Source organism: Phasianus colchicus, chromosome 1, assembly GCF_987193195.1.
Source record: "Phasianus colchicus chromosome 1, bPhaCol1.hap1.1, whole genome shotgun sequence".
NCBI lineage: Eukaryota > Metazoa > Chordata > Aves > Galliformes > Phasianidae > Phasianus > Phasianus colchicus.
This window is the reverse complement of record NC_143436.1, coordinates 191,116,739-191,133,583: the sequence shown is the minus strand read 5'-3', so window position 1 is coordinate 191,133,583 and position 16,845 is coordinate 191,116,739. Positions and strand designations below refer to the sequence as shown.

The window sequence follows — 16,845 nt, the reverse complement described above, 5'->3', positions numbered from 1 at the left end:
AAATCCTCCTGTCAGAGAAGTTAGGGAGATCTTCAGTGGGCATTGCATGGGGGGAGAAATAAGAAATTAAGGTGATGCCTACAATTCGGATTAACTTTCTGTTGATTTGAACTGAGAATTGAGAGTTTGGTTGGATTTGGGAATCTCAAAGTTTGGTGCCAATTTCTCAATGGGAAGACTAAGACTAACGCCTGTCTTTTTGTTTGTTTTGTGTGCATTTCTGTGTACGGTTGCTCTGTTTTGTTTTTCTCCTGGAATTTATTCTATCAGATATTTTTTCTTGTGTTTGGAAAAACAAGAATGAATTGGACAATACTGATGAAATTAGAAAATGCTGGGTGTTGCTCTTGTAGGTGGGATTTACCTGTCCCCCAACCAACACCCCACCCACACTCACCCTTATCTTGAGAAGCTACACATCTTTACTCTTATCTTAGTAAAAATGAAACAGAATAAAGTTGACAACAGCTTTCACCTGTGCTCTGCTGCTTCACTTTCTAGAGATGCACTGTTTCCTTTTCAAACTAAATGAGTCCTCCTCTCCAGAAAGATTTGCAGCATATTTGAAGCCCCAGTAGTCTGTGACATTTTCCTATCCTCAGCCTATGATGGAGTAGTAACCTATCCTCTTGCACATCCACTTCATTTTCTGAGGGCTTCAATTGGATACTCAAAGCTGTAGAGCCATTGATCGTCATTTGACTTATTGTGAGTAAAATCATATTTGTTTTTATTGTATCCTTCAAACAGATGAGCTAAGCAGTGATGTGTGGCTGTTTACTCTTTTTTGTATAAAAGATTAACCCTTGTCTCAAGGAGAGATTGAAGCTCTCATTTCTTCTTTTCCTAGCCCTCCCTAAGAATTCTTTAGTGGTTTATGTGCATGACCTGTTACTATAAATACATGCAAAGTATTGTATTATTTAATGCTACTATCTAGTCCTATTTTCAGCACCATGATTGATGCATGCTGACAATTCAGTTTTATGCTGATTTCTCCAAAAGCAGTATCAGTGCTGCCATTGTGTGGGCACCCAGCTGGGGTTGCATTAAGCAGGCGATCTACTGCAAAAATATTCTTACAGTCGAGCAAGTGATAGAGGTAGGAACAAAGGAAACAGGTCTAAACGTTGAGTTTCTGACAACACCTTTTTTTTTTTTCCCAACCTTCTAGGCTTCAGCATCCTCACTACTAAGAAAAAAAAAATGCTGATTATCCCTTTAAGGGTAAAACACTAATATACAAGATCCAATTACCTCTGTCTAAGCTGATACGCCTACAGCACTTTTTACATAACCCAAACACTTGAGTTCCAATTATACAATTATATTTTAACATGTATTAAGTACTGTTCCTTTAGGGAGGAGACTTATAGTGAATATTTTAACTAAGCTCCTTCCTCAGTGCAGACTTATATTGCAGGGTCTCAGTTCACTACAGTACCAAATACATGTTTTTTTATCTCAGTTCTTTTCCTCTTGAGTACACCAGCTGGCTCTTCAGAAAAAACATTTTCTATGTCTGCAGTATTGACAGCAGTACTTATACATTTCGCAACTGCAGAGCATAAAGCTAATGTTGTTGGGGTCAGTAGCTGCGCTGTAACTGCAATTAGATCAATAATGTGCCAGCATCTTTTCTTTGAGTGCAATCTATGGCAAGATCCAAATCTCTAGAGGAAGCAAGATGCTCAAAAGTGGAGAAAAGGCTGAGATAGTTTGTTTTTCATTTGGTTTGCTGTTCTTTCTTTTATACACTATGCCTTTTTCTAGTGATTGATAGTACAGAAAACAGAATTTCCCTTTAGAGTCATTGAACTATAGAATCATCAAGTTTGGAGAAAATTTCAAGATCATTAACTCCAACCATCAAACTGACCTACTGAGCCTCATCACTAAACCATGTCCCTTAGAACCACATCTGTATGTCTCATAAATTCATCCAGGGCTTGGGACTCTACCATTGCTCTGGGCAGCTGATTCCAGTGCTTGACCATTCTATTTGAAGAAATTCTTCCTAATGTCCAATGTAAACCTCACCTGGGACAAATTAAGACTATTTCCTCCCTTTCCTTCCTTCCTATCTCTTGTCACCTGGGAAAAGAGACTGATACCTCTTTGTTGCAACTTCCTTTCAGGCAGCTGTAGAGAGTGATGGGGTTTTCCCTTTGCTTCCTCTTCTCCGTGCTTTTCACTTTAGTGAAAAGGCAGATGACTCCAATGACCACTATGATTTTCTGGTATCTTCATGAAACTTCTGTAATGCCCTAGAGCCCTGGTCTGCAGGGAAGACTTTTGAGGAAGGCTATTTGCTGCACACTTTTAATCATTCCCATCAATGAGGTTTGTAGGTCAGCACCTCTAAAAACTTAGAGCCTAAGTTTAGGTTGGGGAGCCTGAATGTACTGCTACACTCAGAAGTATCTTGAGGTTTCTTAACACACAAAAAAAATTGGTACTTGGCCTGAAAGGGCATGGGAGAAGAAAAGCAATGAACCAAGAAAAAAGGAGTGGAGGACAGTAGTGACAAGCAAAGTTAGGTACTGCTAATGCTTCTTGTGTAGATTAGTGTGTGTGACAGTGGCTGCTTGTGAAGAAGAAGCATCAGGGCCCAAAGTGTTCTGCTTCTTCCTAACCCTCAGCATCACCCCACGTCAGAAGCTGGCATAATCTAGGTTGCAGTCGCATAGCTTGTGCTGAGTTCAGTGGTGCTTCAGAGGTTACCTTATCAGCAGCTGAACCACCTGGTGTAAAACTGACACAGCTGTTTCAATACCATACACAGTTATTCCTGCACAGTGAATTTTGTGTAAAATATCCCATTAGAACAAGTTTTGAAACCACTGAATAAAGTTACTGAGTTACTGCACTGGGCTCTAGTATTCACCTATCAAATAAACTGTGCTTCCTAAACACCTAAAGAAATAAATTACAAGGTAAAAATGAGGTACTAAAACATTAGAGATGTGCTATTTTAATTAATAATAATTATTATAATTTTTAAGTGTATTTTTAAAACCCCCAACTCTGGAGGTAATGTTCCCATGGCAACCTTAACTCTATCTCCCATGTGCAGTAGATGTGTATGTATGTTTGTACAAAAGAGGATCATTCATTACCATAGTTGTGATCAGAGTGATTTAGGACTTGCTGATCAGCAACCTGTTAATCAGACCAGAAATCTCATCTTTAAAAACGGTTTATTTCTGATATTTCCCTAGCCAAGTGTTGCAATGTAGAGGTGATAGTGAATTTCTGTCCAGTCTGATAAGTACTCATGCTAAGACAGGATGTCTGAACAATCCATATCTTGTCATAAATCAGATCTATCACTTTTCAAATTTAGCTACTCTCTATGACAGGCATCCTGCAGTCATGTATCCCATGAGTTAGTAAGTTGAAATTTACATCCTTTTTTTTTTTTTTTTTTTTTTTTTTTAGGTGAGCTTACTAGTATCAAACACGTTATTATATGGACACCACACTTTGATGCACACTTAATATTGTAAAGTTGATTTCAACCATGATGGTTTTTTTAGAAGGGTTGGGCATCATCTGCCTATCTGCCAGGGATTATGAAGGACGCAGTAGTCTGATGACACAGCTGAATTGTCTCTAGTCCTCCCATATCATCTTAATGAATGGCATTTCCAGCACACAGTCTCATGCAATGGTCTATCCCTTAATTTCTTCATCTGCATCTCCCGAATCTCCCATAATTAAGTTTCTCCAAAAGGTACACATCAGTCATAAGAAAATGTCTCTCAGAAATGCAGTTCTTAGCAAGCCAGATGGACTGATGACTGGTGTTCAGCTCCTAGCCCCAACAGGGGAGCTGGAGCTCAAGTGTCTTTAAGATTCCTTACAACCTAAGCCATTCTATGTCCAATAATTCTGTGATTTTATGACTAGGAAGAAGGAGGTGTTTACAGCTGATGCAGGGAGAGACCAGCAGCTGTATGGCATTCGAGCTATTTTGTTCAGGCAGAGTGAATGAAGGAAAGTGATATAAAAAAAAGCACATACTATACTCTTGTGAAATGTGCCTAGATGGTAAAGGCATTAAAGAATACTGTTCATTTTTATTGCTGTCATGAGATTCAGTGAATGACACATTCATGGTAGTAATCTTTACAAGTATTATGTAAAGTCCTCCTTCAAAATATAGCTTTTATTTTTTTCTCTCTTTTTTTCTTTTTTTTTCTTTTCTTTTGCCATTGTTGCCCTGTAACTATTTTCAGTGACATAATTCTTAAGGGTACTGGTTCAGAAAGAGGATTAATACTTCTGAGGACAAACTGAGGGTGTCTTATTTTTCTTATACAAATAAATACACATCTCTGAATCCTTTGAATATGAGTTTATTCTTGCTGAGCTGTTGTATACAATCAATGCAAAAAACATATATAAATAAAATAAACATAATATAAGCATAATGTTTGAATAAATATATTCTCAGCAGAGTCAGAAAGTAATATGAAGATTTGCAGACTTTCAAAATCTCAAAGCTATAAACCTAAAGACAGAAGAAATAAGAATCCATTGTATTTAAGACCTATGTGTATGCAAAGGAGATATAAGCATTAACTCACCAGGAATTCATCTAAAGAGAATTGAGAAATATTGGGAAGGAAACTTCATAAAAATTCTATTCTGTTGTCATTTGAGACATTTAATGTTAGAACAATTAGATTTAGGACAGCCTTTAAACAGTGGCTCTCTTTTAGATTTAGGAAAGCTGGAGCTACTGAGATAGAGCAATTATTTCTATTTAAATTGATATATTTTTTCCTATGAGTCATGAGGTCAAAGTTTAGTGCTCAGCATTCTGCTAAATTTAAACAACACAAAGATTTCCTGCCAATGTATTTTTGAATTTGTGTATTTTATTTATTTAGATATAGCACAAAAGCTAAAATGGATATTTATGCCCTTGAAGGCACCCAAAAATACAGCAGTTATAGTCCCCAAATGTCTTTCATTGTAATTATATTTCTTTTGTCTATAGTAAGATTTGCTTTATTTTCTTACAAAGAAAGCTTCAAAATTTAGTGTTAAAAAGGTAAGATGTATTTGAAATGGTTCTCATGACAGATCTCATTGCAATTAGTCCTCTCTGAGATATCCAGTGAATGTCTCTGTTCACATGAGTAAGACAGCCACTGGGTCATGGGAGGTAACGTCAGATTTCTTTCATTATTTCCAGCTAGCTTAAACCAGTTGTAGTCTGAAGATGACCTCTCACAAGTGTTGTTGATCTAAGGGATTGCTGAGTATGATTTACAGCAAGAGTTAAAAGGAACAGAGAAAATACACAAAAGAGGAGTATGAAACACTTCAAAGCCAGCTTCACTAGGAATGAAATTCTCCAGGAAGGTGAAAGACACTGAAAACAACACCTCTAGTATTGCAGGTAGTGAATGCCAACAAAGGGCAGCTTTTCTTACAATACCTGGTTTTGAAATACTTGATATGTTTGATAGTTTTCATTGCCTCAGGCAAAGAGACTATAAAACTGAAGTAAAGAATATTGAGGAATGGTTTATATCCCATAAGCTTTCAATATCAACTGTAGTTTTAGTCAGAGATATAAAAGATTGAAGAAACTCTATGAGTGAAGAGCCACTTAGTATTGCTGGAGGATGGTCTGAGATGACAGACCATGTCCAAACATGTGCATAGAGATGCATGTGTTGTCTGCTGTGTAGCCTACACTGCTGATCTTTCATGTGTGCCACGGACACATGACGGTGTATTTTGTATTGTACCCAGTATTTGGTTTCTCACAGTCATTCAACTACAGATCTTCCAAAAGCACATCAAATCTTCCTGTATCAAAAAACAGTGGAGAAGGGATTCTTATCCCAAGAAAGCTCATGTGAGTGAGAGGGTAAACAAAACCTCCGGGAATGTCACTAAGAGTCCTCTGAAGAAAAAATGTAAGGATTTGACTAATCGCAGAATCACAGAATCACCAAGGCTGGAAAAGACCTCCAAGATCATCCAGTCCAACCATCTGCCTGCCACCAATATTTCTCCACACTAAACCATGTCCCGTAGTAAAACAACTAAATATTTCTAGAATACCTCCACGAATGGTGTCTAAACCACCTCTAATGGTGTGCAAACCATAAACAGCCCATTCCAGTTCCTTAGCACTCTTTCAGAGAAGATATTTTTTGTAATGTCCAACCTAAATCTCCCCTGGTGCAACTTGAGGCCATTCCCTCTCATCCTATTGCTAGTTAGCAAGACCACCTCTCTCCACCTCTCCTCACCACAGCCTTGTTTCAGAGAGCTGTAGAGAGTGATAAGGTTTCCCCTAAGCCTCCTCTTCTCCAGACTAAACAATTCCAGTTCCCTCAGCTTACAGGGACATAAGACTTGTGCTCCAGAACCCTCACAGCTTTGTTGCCCTTCTCTGGACATACTCCAGGGCTTCAATGTCTTTCTTGTAGTGAGGCCCAAAACCAAACACAGCACTCAAGGGGCAGCCTCACCAGGGCTGAGTAGAGAGGGATGATCATTTTTCTGCTCCTGCTGGCAACACTATTTCTGATACAAGCCAGGATGCCATCAGCCTTCTTGTCCACCTGGGCATACCACTGGCCCACGTTTAGCTGACCTGACACTTCCAGGTCTACTTCTTCCACACAGTCTTCCAGCTATCCTGCCCCAAGCCTGTCGCATTGCCTGGTGTTGTTGTGTACAAGACCTGACACTTGGTCTTGTTGACTCATAGAATCATAGAATCACTCAGGTTGGAAAAGACCATAAAGATCATTGAGTCCAACCACAACTTAACCATACTACTGTAACTAACAACCCTCCACTACATCATGTCCCTGAGCACCACATCCAAATGGTTTTTAAACACATTCAGCGATGGTAAATTAACCACCTCCCTGGGGAGCCTATTCCAGGGCTTAACAACCCTTTTTGTAAAAAAGTGTTTCCTGGTATCCAACCTAAACTTACCCTGGCGTAACTTGAGGCCATTTCTCCCTGTGCTGTCACCTGTCACCAGTGAGAAGAGACCAACCCTGCTCTTGCTGTAAGCAGCTTTCAGATATTGGAAGAGAGCAATAAGGTCTCCCCTCAGCCTCCTTTTCTCCAGACTGAACAGCCCCAGTTTCTTCAGTCTCTCCTCATATGGCACATTCTCCATGGAAAGTTCATCTTCAAAATGTGACAGAAAAAAATTATATTGAGATGAAGGTTAGAGTGAACAACTCATGAGATAAGATGAAAAATAATTTGTATTGGCTTCAGTTGGATAGCAGTATTGCTGATCTAAAACCTTTCAGGATGCCAGAAATACACCCTACATTATGCAAAAGAGATTCAATGTTGTTCAGAAAAAAAAAGGGGAGGATGGGAGGTGGAAATAAAAAGCATGTACTGTTTCACATTTTAAAGTGGGAAAAAAGCACAAACCTATATATTTGTGCTTGACTCTTAGCCTTACTTTATTAGGATATGCTCCTGTGAAAGAGGACCTCACACATACCAATTCCATTTTTGATGCATGTAGTACAACTGGATGGCTGAGAAATGGCTACAGTTTACCAAGCCTGCGCTTAAGTCGTGTTCACTAAGCATTACATATTAATAGTTGATGAAAAGAATGTTGGAAAAAAAAAAAAAAAAAAAAAAAAAACTACCAAAAACTCTACTGAGAAATTGATCAGACTGGGATATATATTCAGAACTTTCAAATCTCTCCACTGAAGTGAGGTTGTCATCACTGTTAACTTTGATTAACAGGAATCTGAAAAAAATCAAACTTGCATTTCTAGAAACTACTCTTGGAGTCACAGTAGATTGATAAATGGTGGGGAAAAAAAAAAGATATAGCAAAGTGAATGACACAGGTAGAAGTCTTGGGTACTCTTACCTCAGATAATGGTATTGTGTACCTCTGATAGTAGAGAGTGACTGGGTCTACTCTGCTGTGCAGAAAGTCAGTTTGCACTGACTTTCAGTCAGTTTGCTCATGTCCACTCCGCTTAAGTCTGATCCATTCTAGAGTAGTTTTTTGGATTGGAAGAGATTGTCTGTATTGATACAAAACAGAGACAGACTTCCAGTAATAGTTAGCACTGAGGGCAGTGAGGGTCTAGTTTGAGCATGTTGCTCAGCTTTCTTTTTTCAGTATTATAGCCGTTAGAAGGAATAGCCGAAAGATTATGTAGCTAGCAAGTTGAGCTAGCTATATAACCAACACCAAAAGGAACGTAATCAGGGAGCAACCTAAACAAGCAGTTTGGCAGCATCAGTAAGGATATCTGAGGTGAGAACTTTTGGACTGAAGCACCTGTTCTAGAGATCTCCAAATAAATTATACTCTACTAGGAAGGGTACTTATTGCACTGACCAAAACTAGATGAGTTCATATAGCTGTACCATTTAATTTTTGGGGTGGGAGTGAAATGCATAATTTAGTGGACTGCTGGTTTAACGACTGAGTTTTCCAGGTAAAAGTAAGCTCTTTTTGCCTTGCAGTAAGTATAGTCAAGTGATGAGAAAGGTCTCTTGGAAGATCCCTGAGCACTAACTGGTCACTGAATACCACACAAGCAACAGTCATCTGCATTAATTTTTTCCATTTCATGAATGGGGGTTCAATGATAGGATTGAAGAGCGGTGTTTTTGCAATAGTTTTTCCAAAATTTGTTTCTACAGAGCAAATTAAATGGAAAAAGAGATGCTTATAGCATGACAGCTTACAGACAGGATTTTCTAGAGTAGCCTTGAAAAGTAATAGGCTGGGAACAGAACAAGTGTATACTCTGTTCCCCAGATGAAGATGCAACACCTCAGGTCATATCTGATACGGTTCATTCACTTGGTTCTTCATCTTTTTCTTCTTTCACTTCTATTCCCATTACCCCCAGCTCACCTAGGATAGCACTCAGCACGTACTAGAATCCCTGGTACATCTCTGCATGCAGATGTGAGCAGTAAAGCACAGTTCTGCACTGAGCTTCAGTATTCCTTGGACCCACCACCACTCTTCTCTGTGGTTTCTCTCAAAGTGTTTGTTTCTACAGAAGCAATTGGCTTCACTGAAGATAAAAAACATGATTTTTTTCTGGGCTTCCATCCCAGTGTAGATTTCTTCTTTCTCTCAACTCCAGTCATTCTTTTGCAGCCTTCCTTGTCAGTGCTTCTTTGCAAAGCTGTATGGCTTTATAAGTTCCAATTTTATTGCATGTCACAAATATTTGTGTCAGTCAAATATAATGATACGTGGTAAAAAATGCAGCTTTAACTTAGTCATAGCAGCCACTTTACAAAACCATTTTCTAGTGGCTTAGGAGATAAAGCCAGAAGTATTCTAAGCACACACAGAGAAGCGGCTGCCTGTTTTCATGGGGCTTTGGAACTTCACTTTTTCTTCCAACCAATAGGGCATAAGGCACAGAGACAGTTGGATCCAAACTGCAGGAATCCTACATGTGGCACCCCGTCCCCATTCCCACATCCAGATCAAGAATGAGAAACGAAGGCAATTCGTAACATAGCTATTATGTAAAGCATATGCACAAATTGAGGCATTGTGTACACTAGTGTAATTATCCATTGCTGACAATGACTATACTGGTGCTGAATGTGATTAACCTGCAAGCACAGCCAAGATCTATTCTTGTTTCAGAAAGGCCATGTTAAACCTGCCTGCTTGTAAAACTGTTCTCAGCACTGTTTTAATTGCACCCATTGCTGACACCCGTTGTCAATAACAAGCATTTTCTGCTGCTGTAGACAAGGGTAAAATGTAAGGATGTTGCTGTGAGCCAAAGCTTAAAGCCCTCTCTTAGCTCATATTCTTAGGATTTAAACTACTGGGAAAACTTTATGTCTCTGGCTATTTATTATTACATACATAATGTTCTTGGAAACCACTCCACATATAACAGCAGTTAAACCCATCTGCTGGTCTTGAATTTTCATTTCATTCACAAGCCTGCCTTCTTTAAAAGTATTTTTGGACTCATCACCAATGTGCTATCAAGCTTTTATTATTTCTCTACAAGTCAGTAAGAAGAAAGACTCAAATTTTAAAAGGAAGTTGTATACTCCTGTATATTTTTAAGCTTTTACTTGAAGTTTCTTTTCCCTTCATCATCTGACATGATTGAAATTTGTGACTTATGCACAGTTTTTGCCAAAGAAGTCTATTACCCCATGCTAATGCTGATTTTTGTGTGACTTGTAATCGCACCTGCATAAATTCTGTAGAATTCATCTAACAGTTACACTGTTGGCATAAAGCACATTTAAACTAAACAGTGTTGGTTCAATTGGTATATTGAAGTTCCTGTAAGTGCAAAAGTTTTTCATTGCTTTATTTAGACACAGTAACACAGTTTTCTTTATGCACTCTTCTCCCTGCATTCGTGTTTCATTACTCCTTTTTGGCATAGCAATACTTCAGTGCCCTCTACGTAAGATGAGCAGGAACTTTGTAGTCCCTTCAGATTTTCATATGATCTTCACTTTCTTAAGATTATTATTTTTTTTTCTTGTCAGAGAAAATAATTTAGTTTTTTTTTCAGTTTTCCTTGAGTAGATGACTTGTTAATACTGTCTGATGTTGTATGAAGGTACCTTTGTAGGATCAAGGGACATCCCAATATTGTGTATGTGCCATTCCTTTTCCATGACAAGAAATGAATTCTTCCTTAATCCACGGATTAACAAAATTTTCCAGGCAGTTCTCTGAATATGGATATATATCAGCCCTTCTAAAAATTGAATACTTGGACATCGAATCCAATTTCTCCTTAAGTCTTGTTTAAAACTTTGACTTTAAGGTGAATTATCCATTTATATTTAAAATATGTAATAATTAGTATATTTCTGTTGTCTATTATCAGATTGAGGACCTTCTTGGAGTTGAGATTCAGTTCTCTAAGTCAGGCAAATCCTACTATTTTAGATGTCCTGCAAGATCTGAGGTATTCACAAAACTTCTAAAAATATCAGGGAGAAGCTTAAAGAACTGGAAGGCTACATTGAGTTCACCCCACAGCTTTCTCTTCTCCAAGCTCAGCAAGCCCAGTTCCCACAGCCTTTTTTCAGAGAAGAGGTGCTCCAGCCCTAAGTAATCCTTATGCAGCAGCACCTGGAGACAAAGTGATAACTTCATGCATTTAATGACAGCAAAAAAGTGTTATTTGTGAAACTCATGCTCACCTTTAGGGTTGCCAGATTTGTAACATATGCTATGAAGCCTATAAATGTTGCTGTTTATAAATGCTCCTTTACTTCCTTTTATTCAGGAGTGCATTTTACAAAGAGGATTGCATTTCCACACCATAATTCTTCTCAGTGCAATTTGTACAATATGGATTTGAAAACACACACACAAATATATGCCTTTTCCCATTGGCTGGCTATTATTCCTCTGGTTCCCAAATAAAATTGCTGAAATTACCAGGAAACCTGAAGTTCTGATTGATGAGAGCTATGGAATCATGGTATCAAGGGCTGAAAAGGCTTCTTTTCAGTGTTTCAGCATCACAGCAGTTACAGGCTTTTATCACAGCAGCCAGTTTAGGATGGTATCTTGAGGTTCTGGCCTCAGTGGAGGCAACTGATCACTATCCCCATGTAATATCCTGTCTTCAGTCTTTGCTATGCTGTGAATTCTAAATATCTCATTATTGTTTTTCTTCTTGTGTAGGTTTCCTTCATTTTTGTTCAGTACCCATCTTAAAACACAATGCCCTCCAAATGATACAGTTCTGCTGTTTTCTCATAGTCAATAATTACAGCTCAGTAGTTATAATTCATGCCCTTATACACAGCAATGTTTGGAAGGAAAGCTGTTTTGCAACAGAACTTCATTCTTGACTCCTTTTTAGAGAATGATCTCCATATAAGCGTTCCTTTCTTTCTATTTTTGCATCTGATATTTCCTTCCTCAGAGCAGTTCTTAGCACCCATGAGCATTTCTTCTACATTTATGAGACTATGCATTACATTATGGGTTAAGAAAAGTTACTTCAGATTTTGTCATGTCAAAATATCCTGTCCAAGTGAGTTTGATTGAATATTCAGATCTAAATCCACGCTGACCAAAGTAAGGTACGAATGCATCCTCCAAAGATGATCCAGTTCCTTTGAGCTCTGAACCATTCTCAGGAGTTTCCCAAGTCTGAAAGGACTCTGTTCTTAGCCCACATCCAACTGCCTCAAGTTTCACAGCATCACTACAAACCCCAGCTCTTAACAGTACTGTTTTATGACAGCAGTAATGCTTGAAATCAGAGCAAGAAGTCTCTTTTCCTTAGGCTATACTTAACAATGAAATGTTGTACACCCTTTTTTTTTTTTTTTAATTAATATCCATTCTTTATAGTGACAGTGTCCTAAGACTTCCCTGAATGTCTTGTTTACCATGTGCTTGTAAGTAAAATGTCTTGATATTACAGGAGATAGTGAAAAAAAAAATGTGCCTCTTGTCCTTTTACATTTAAAAAGTTATAATTTTTAATAATATATATATAAAATCCTTAAAGTAATATACTACAAGATGGATGTAAGCTTTTCTCATACGATATAAAGACTAAGAACTTTGTAAAAATGCATTTGAGTACTCTAGGAATTAAATACTCTCTATAAAAAAGTAGCTAATAGATGCTGAACTAAAGACAAAGTAGTTTTATTATTTACACTGTGATCCTTGCCACACAGCTCTCCCTGTTACTTACAGGGCTCTCTCGTATTGTTGTTTTCTGCAATGGCATTGGCTCATGCCTACTCAGGGGTGTGAATTCATTGCATTGCAGATATTCCAATTCACAGGAAATAAATAAATAAATAAATAAATAACCCCAACGTTGGTTAAAACTGAATGCATAGCCTCCTATAAACATCACAAATTCATAAAGATAATATAGAGTCAGCTTTAAAATTTAAAAGAAACAGGATTATTTCTAATTTTAGCTAGAAAGAGGTGGACTGTAAAGAGAATATTTATTCATTCCTTTATAGCATTTTTGCTTGATTTGCTAATAATTACTTTTGATTGGTAGATATTCCATACTGAAAATATACTGAAATAAAGTAGTGCAGTGTTAATTCTCATAAAATATTTCTTCCTTGCTTGTTCTTCCTTGAAGGAAAAATAACTATTCCACAGGTATTTCTAATCAATAACACATTGAATATTATAGAACATAATGCTTTTTCATTTATGTTAAATAGCCTCTGGGCACTTCAGCGTGTATTTGTACCAATTTAGAGATTGAAAGGAATAGATGGTATGCCAGATTAATTCCCAGAGCAGTTATAGCAACACATTCTCCTCACCCCTGAAAAACAAACTGGGAAGTGAAAGTACACAACTAAGCACCATATACAAACATAATGAAAAATCTGAGTTTGGAACGTGTCCTGAGTAGATGTCTCTATGTACTTCCAGAAAGGCCAAGAGGAAGAGAATCCCACAGGTAGAGGCCTTCAGCTGGGACCTTTCCCTGAAATGGAATGGACTAATGCACAGGTGAGAGTAGTGAACTGAGCTGTGGGGATAAAAGTGAGGAAAGGAAATAGTGTCTGGACTGCTGCTTCATAGTTTTGTTTTTTTATTTTATTTTATTTTTTAATTTCTTTATTGAACACCTCAAAACTGACAAGATTCTGAGGCATAAAAATTTTGCCTCAGCTACACAGCGATTAAACTGAAAATAATTTGTTCTTTTAAGAAAAACAATTCGGCCTCGCCTGGCTTTTGACATCTGACCAAGTCAACAATATTGCCATGAGAGTAAATGACTCTTCCTGATCGCAGTTCATACTGGTTTTGGATGTCTCCTCCTATTGAGGTGGATTGTGTCCTAAAAATGGTTGTCTCTCTCCATTGTCTAGACTTTCTCTCCATTGCCTACACATTCTTTACAGTCAAATAACAGATATGAATGCTTAGATTTTAGATATCCCCTGTGGAGAGGAAAATTTCAGTTTTATCTTTTCGAAATTTATTTATTCTCTGTTGGCCTTGAAGTGATACAATCAGTTTATGAGCTATAGCAGGCAGGCTTTCCTGGGAAAGGAAAATTAAGCGTATTTACACTGAATGTTGCTGCTGTCAGGGACTTGAGAAACCTGACAGACAACAGCATTGATGAAGATATTTCTTTTTATCAAAGAGCTTTTTCAGTAAAGGAGTTATCATTGAAGTTATTGCAATAAAAAATTCTAATTCAAACAAATAAAGAAAAAAAAAAAACAATACACATGCTCTATTGCATGAGGATACAAACCTCCATGCATTTCTGTTATCAAAATCTTCGATTTGCTTTATGCTGCATTTGTGTTCTCAGCTTTCAGTGTATGACCTCCTGCTATTATCGTAATAGACATGAGAGAAACTTGATATTTTGGTTTCTTGCCAGCTGGGTCTTTTGGAATCTCAGGAGGAAAAGGAGACAGGTTAAGATTTCAGGATAATGCACACTAATGGGATATTTCTGGTAAATGTAGTCTACACTGATATGTTGTTGATGTCCAAATTGCTATCTTTTGATTTCAGAGTTAGCAGGACACGGGGATAAATAGACAGATGATCATTCTGAGTGACCCTTGCAGAACACTCTGCCAGGTGGACATCAATTTATAATGGCTAATGATGTTTAGGTAATTTTCACAAATAATAGGGAAAAAAATATGGGGCACTTAAGGTTGAATTCAGTGTTAAATATAATGAATAAGAACTCTTAACGTCTGTATCTTAACACTCTGTTTCTGCCTACTATGATTTTGAAAATGGCCTAATGAAATTTGTTTCTTGGTTTATTTTGGATGCACATAACTCATTCTTACTGCTTTTTTAACAACTTCAAAGAAAAAAAATGAAGCTAGTCAGTCACTCTTTAATTAATCGTGTCATTTATTCACACAAAGATGAACAAAAAGCTCTTCAATACTGAGTGGCACACAGTAGGAGGCAAGTGCTGTTTGCTCCTTAACAAGCCCATATGGTAGTAGGAGATCCAGTGTCCCTACTATGCAAACAGCACTGAATCTTTAAAAGCATGTTAAACAACATCTGCTGGTGATAAAATAAGTAAATTAGAAAGCTCATTACTTGTTAACTTTCGCCTAAGAGCCATAAAAAAATCAAGCTGAAGAGATATGTTGGAATATTTTTGAAATTCTGGAGTGTCAGTATTGTGCTATTTATTTTTATTTAAAAAAATAATAATAAATCTGCAGAGCAGGTTAGCTAGATGTCATCCCTGGGAAAAATATTGGCATGATTAAGGAATATTTAGCTAAAAAAGCAAGCATAATCATAAATTTATGGTTAGAATAAGTTGATGATATTCAGCATAGGTTTAAAGCAAAGCAGTTATATTAGATAAACTTCATTTCAGTCTGTGAATTTGTTAGATGAATGTTCCTAAATGTTGTGAAGGTTTTAGTAAGGCATTTGATTTAATATTACACTGTATCTTATTTTAATAAATAACAGTGTACTTTATCAAAGTAATACTCATTAAGGACTGATTAGCTGACATAGCGAAGTACCAGTAGATGATAAGTGGCCCTTCCATGGAAATGTTGAGAGATAGTCTTTCATGATTTAGAATTGGCTGTAGACGACATGTTCCAATGTTAGTTGAAATGATTTTGAAGGTGGCACAAATTCATGGACGGCAAGATTTGTAGATCATGCAAAGATTTAAAAACTCGGAGAAGAGGAGGGAGAAGTCAGATGGAGCAGTCCAGTTACAGTCTGGCCTGGTCAGCAGAATCTATTCAAACAAAGTGTTTATTACCTGGAAGAGAAGGATTACACAGCCAGAGGGAAGAAATGTCACCCACACAAACAGAGGGGAAACCCCTAACCTGGAAATAGGTGACTGTGAGGTGGTTTCAGAGGAAAGAATGGGCATCTCGGCAAAGCTGATGATCTTTTAATGTTAGATGATTAAGGGAAGAATAAGGATAAGATTATAGTTGTATATGAAACAACAGTCTTGTTTCATACTGTTGTGCCAAGTTCTAGAGTCCATACCTTTAAAAGTTACTGAATGTATATACAGAGAATAGAGACTAGAACAGCAAAAAATTCCTCCAGAGGGAGACTTATCTCTCTCATAATGACAGTTTATTTCTGTGGGGAGACTGGGAACAAGGGGGTTCTTCAGCGCAGCAAAGGAAAGCAGAATACGTACTAGAGTGAAGCCAAACAAATTCTGGACAGGCCTTTTCAGCAGTGAGGATGCAGGACAAATTATGCCAGGAAGTTGTAAATTTCCACCTCCCTATATTTCTGAAATAGATATGCACTCTTCTTTAAGATACTTTTGTCGGAGTTATGAGCTGTGGTACATTAGGCTAAATTCAGTGATACAGTGATATTCTCTGTTTTGAATTCTGAATCTTTTAGGCACCTGATCTCTGGTCCAGCAGACTCAGCAAAATCTTCTTCAGTGCAGGAATGTGGGATTAGATGATAAGGCTGAGTGAGATTCACCTAGTCTGACTAAGGCAGTCTATCACTTTCTTCCCCAGCTACTAGCTCAAATGAAGATATGTGGAACTGTATTACATGGTCTAATGGCAGCACTTACTTCCATTTACCTCCCTTCCTGTGGATGAATGGAGGTTAGCAATGCTTTTCTAATTTTTCATTTAGCTCAGTATGAGATCTGCAGCTCAATGCAAACTTGAATCAATTGGACGCTACCTATAGCTGGTAGAAATTATTTCTGTTGGCCTCTTACCTGAATAGGCATCTCACAAAAATAATTAAATAAATAAATAATAAAATAAAATAAATGATGCCTGCAGTCCATACTTCAGTTATTAATGTTCCAAGGGAAAAAA

General features: G+C 37.5%; 1 protein-coding gene across 6 annotated transcripts in view; it reads left to right on the top strand.

The window, feature by feature from the left end:
* DLG2 (discs large MAGUK scaffold protein 2) overlaps window positions 1–16,845 on the top strand; it is a 1,008,740-nt gene that overhangs the window by 381,663 nt on the left and 610,232 nt on the right. For 3 of the 6 annotated variants that reach the window (XM_090134092.1, XM_090134091.1, XM_090134100.1), the window contains one exon: window positions 13,433–13,513. The exons of the other annotated variants lie outside the window; for them this stretch is intronic. In XM_090134092.1, the coding sequence (XP_089990218.1) occupies window positions 13,433–13,513 (81 nt within the window). The remainder of the gene's footprint in view (window positions 1–13,432; window positions 13,514–16,845) is intronic. 6 annotated transcript variants of the gene reach the window in all.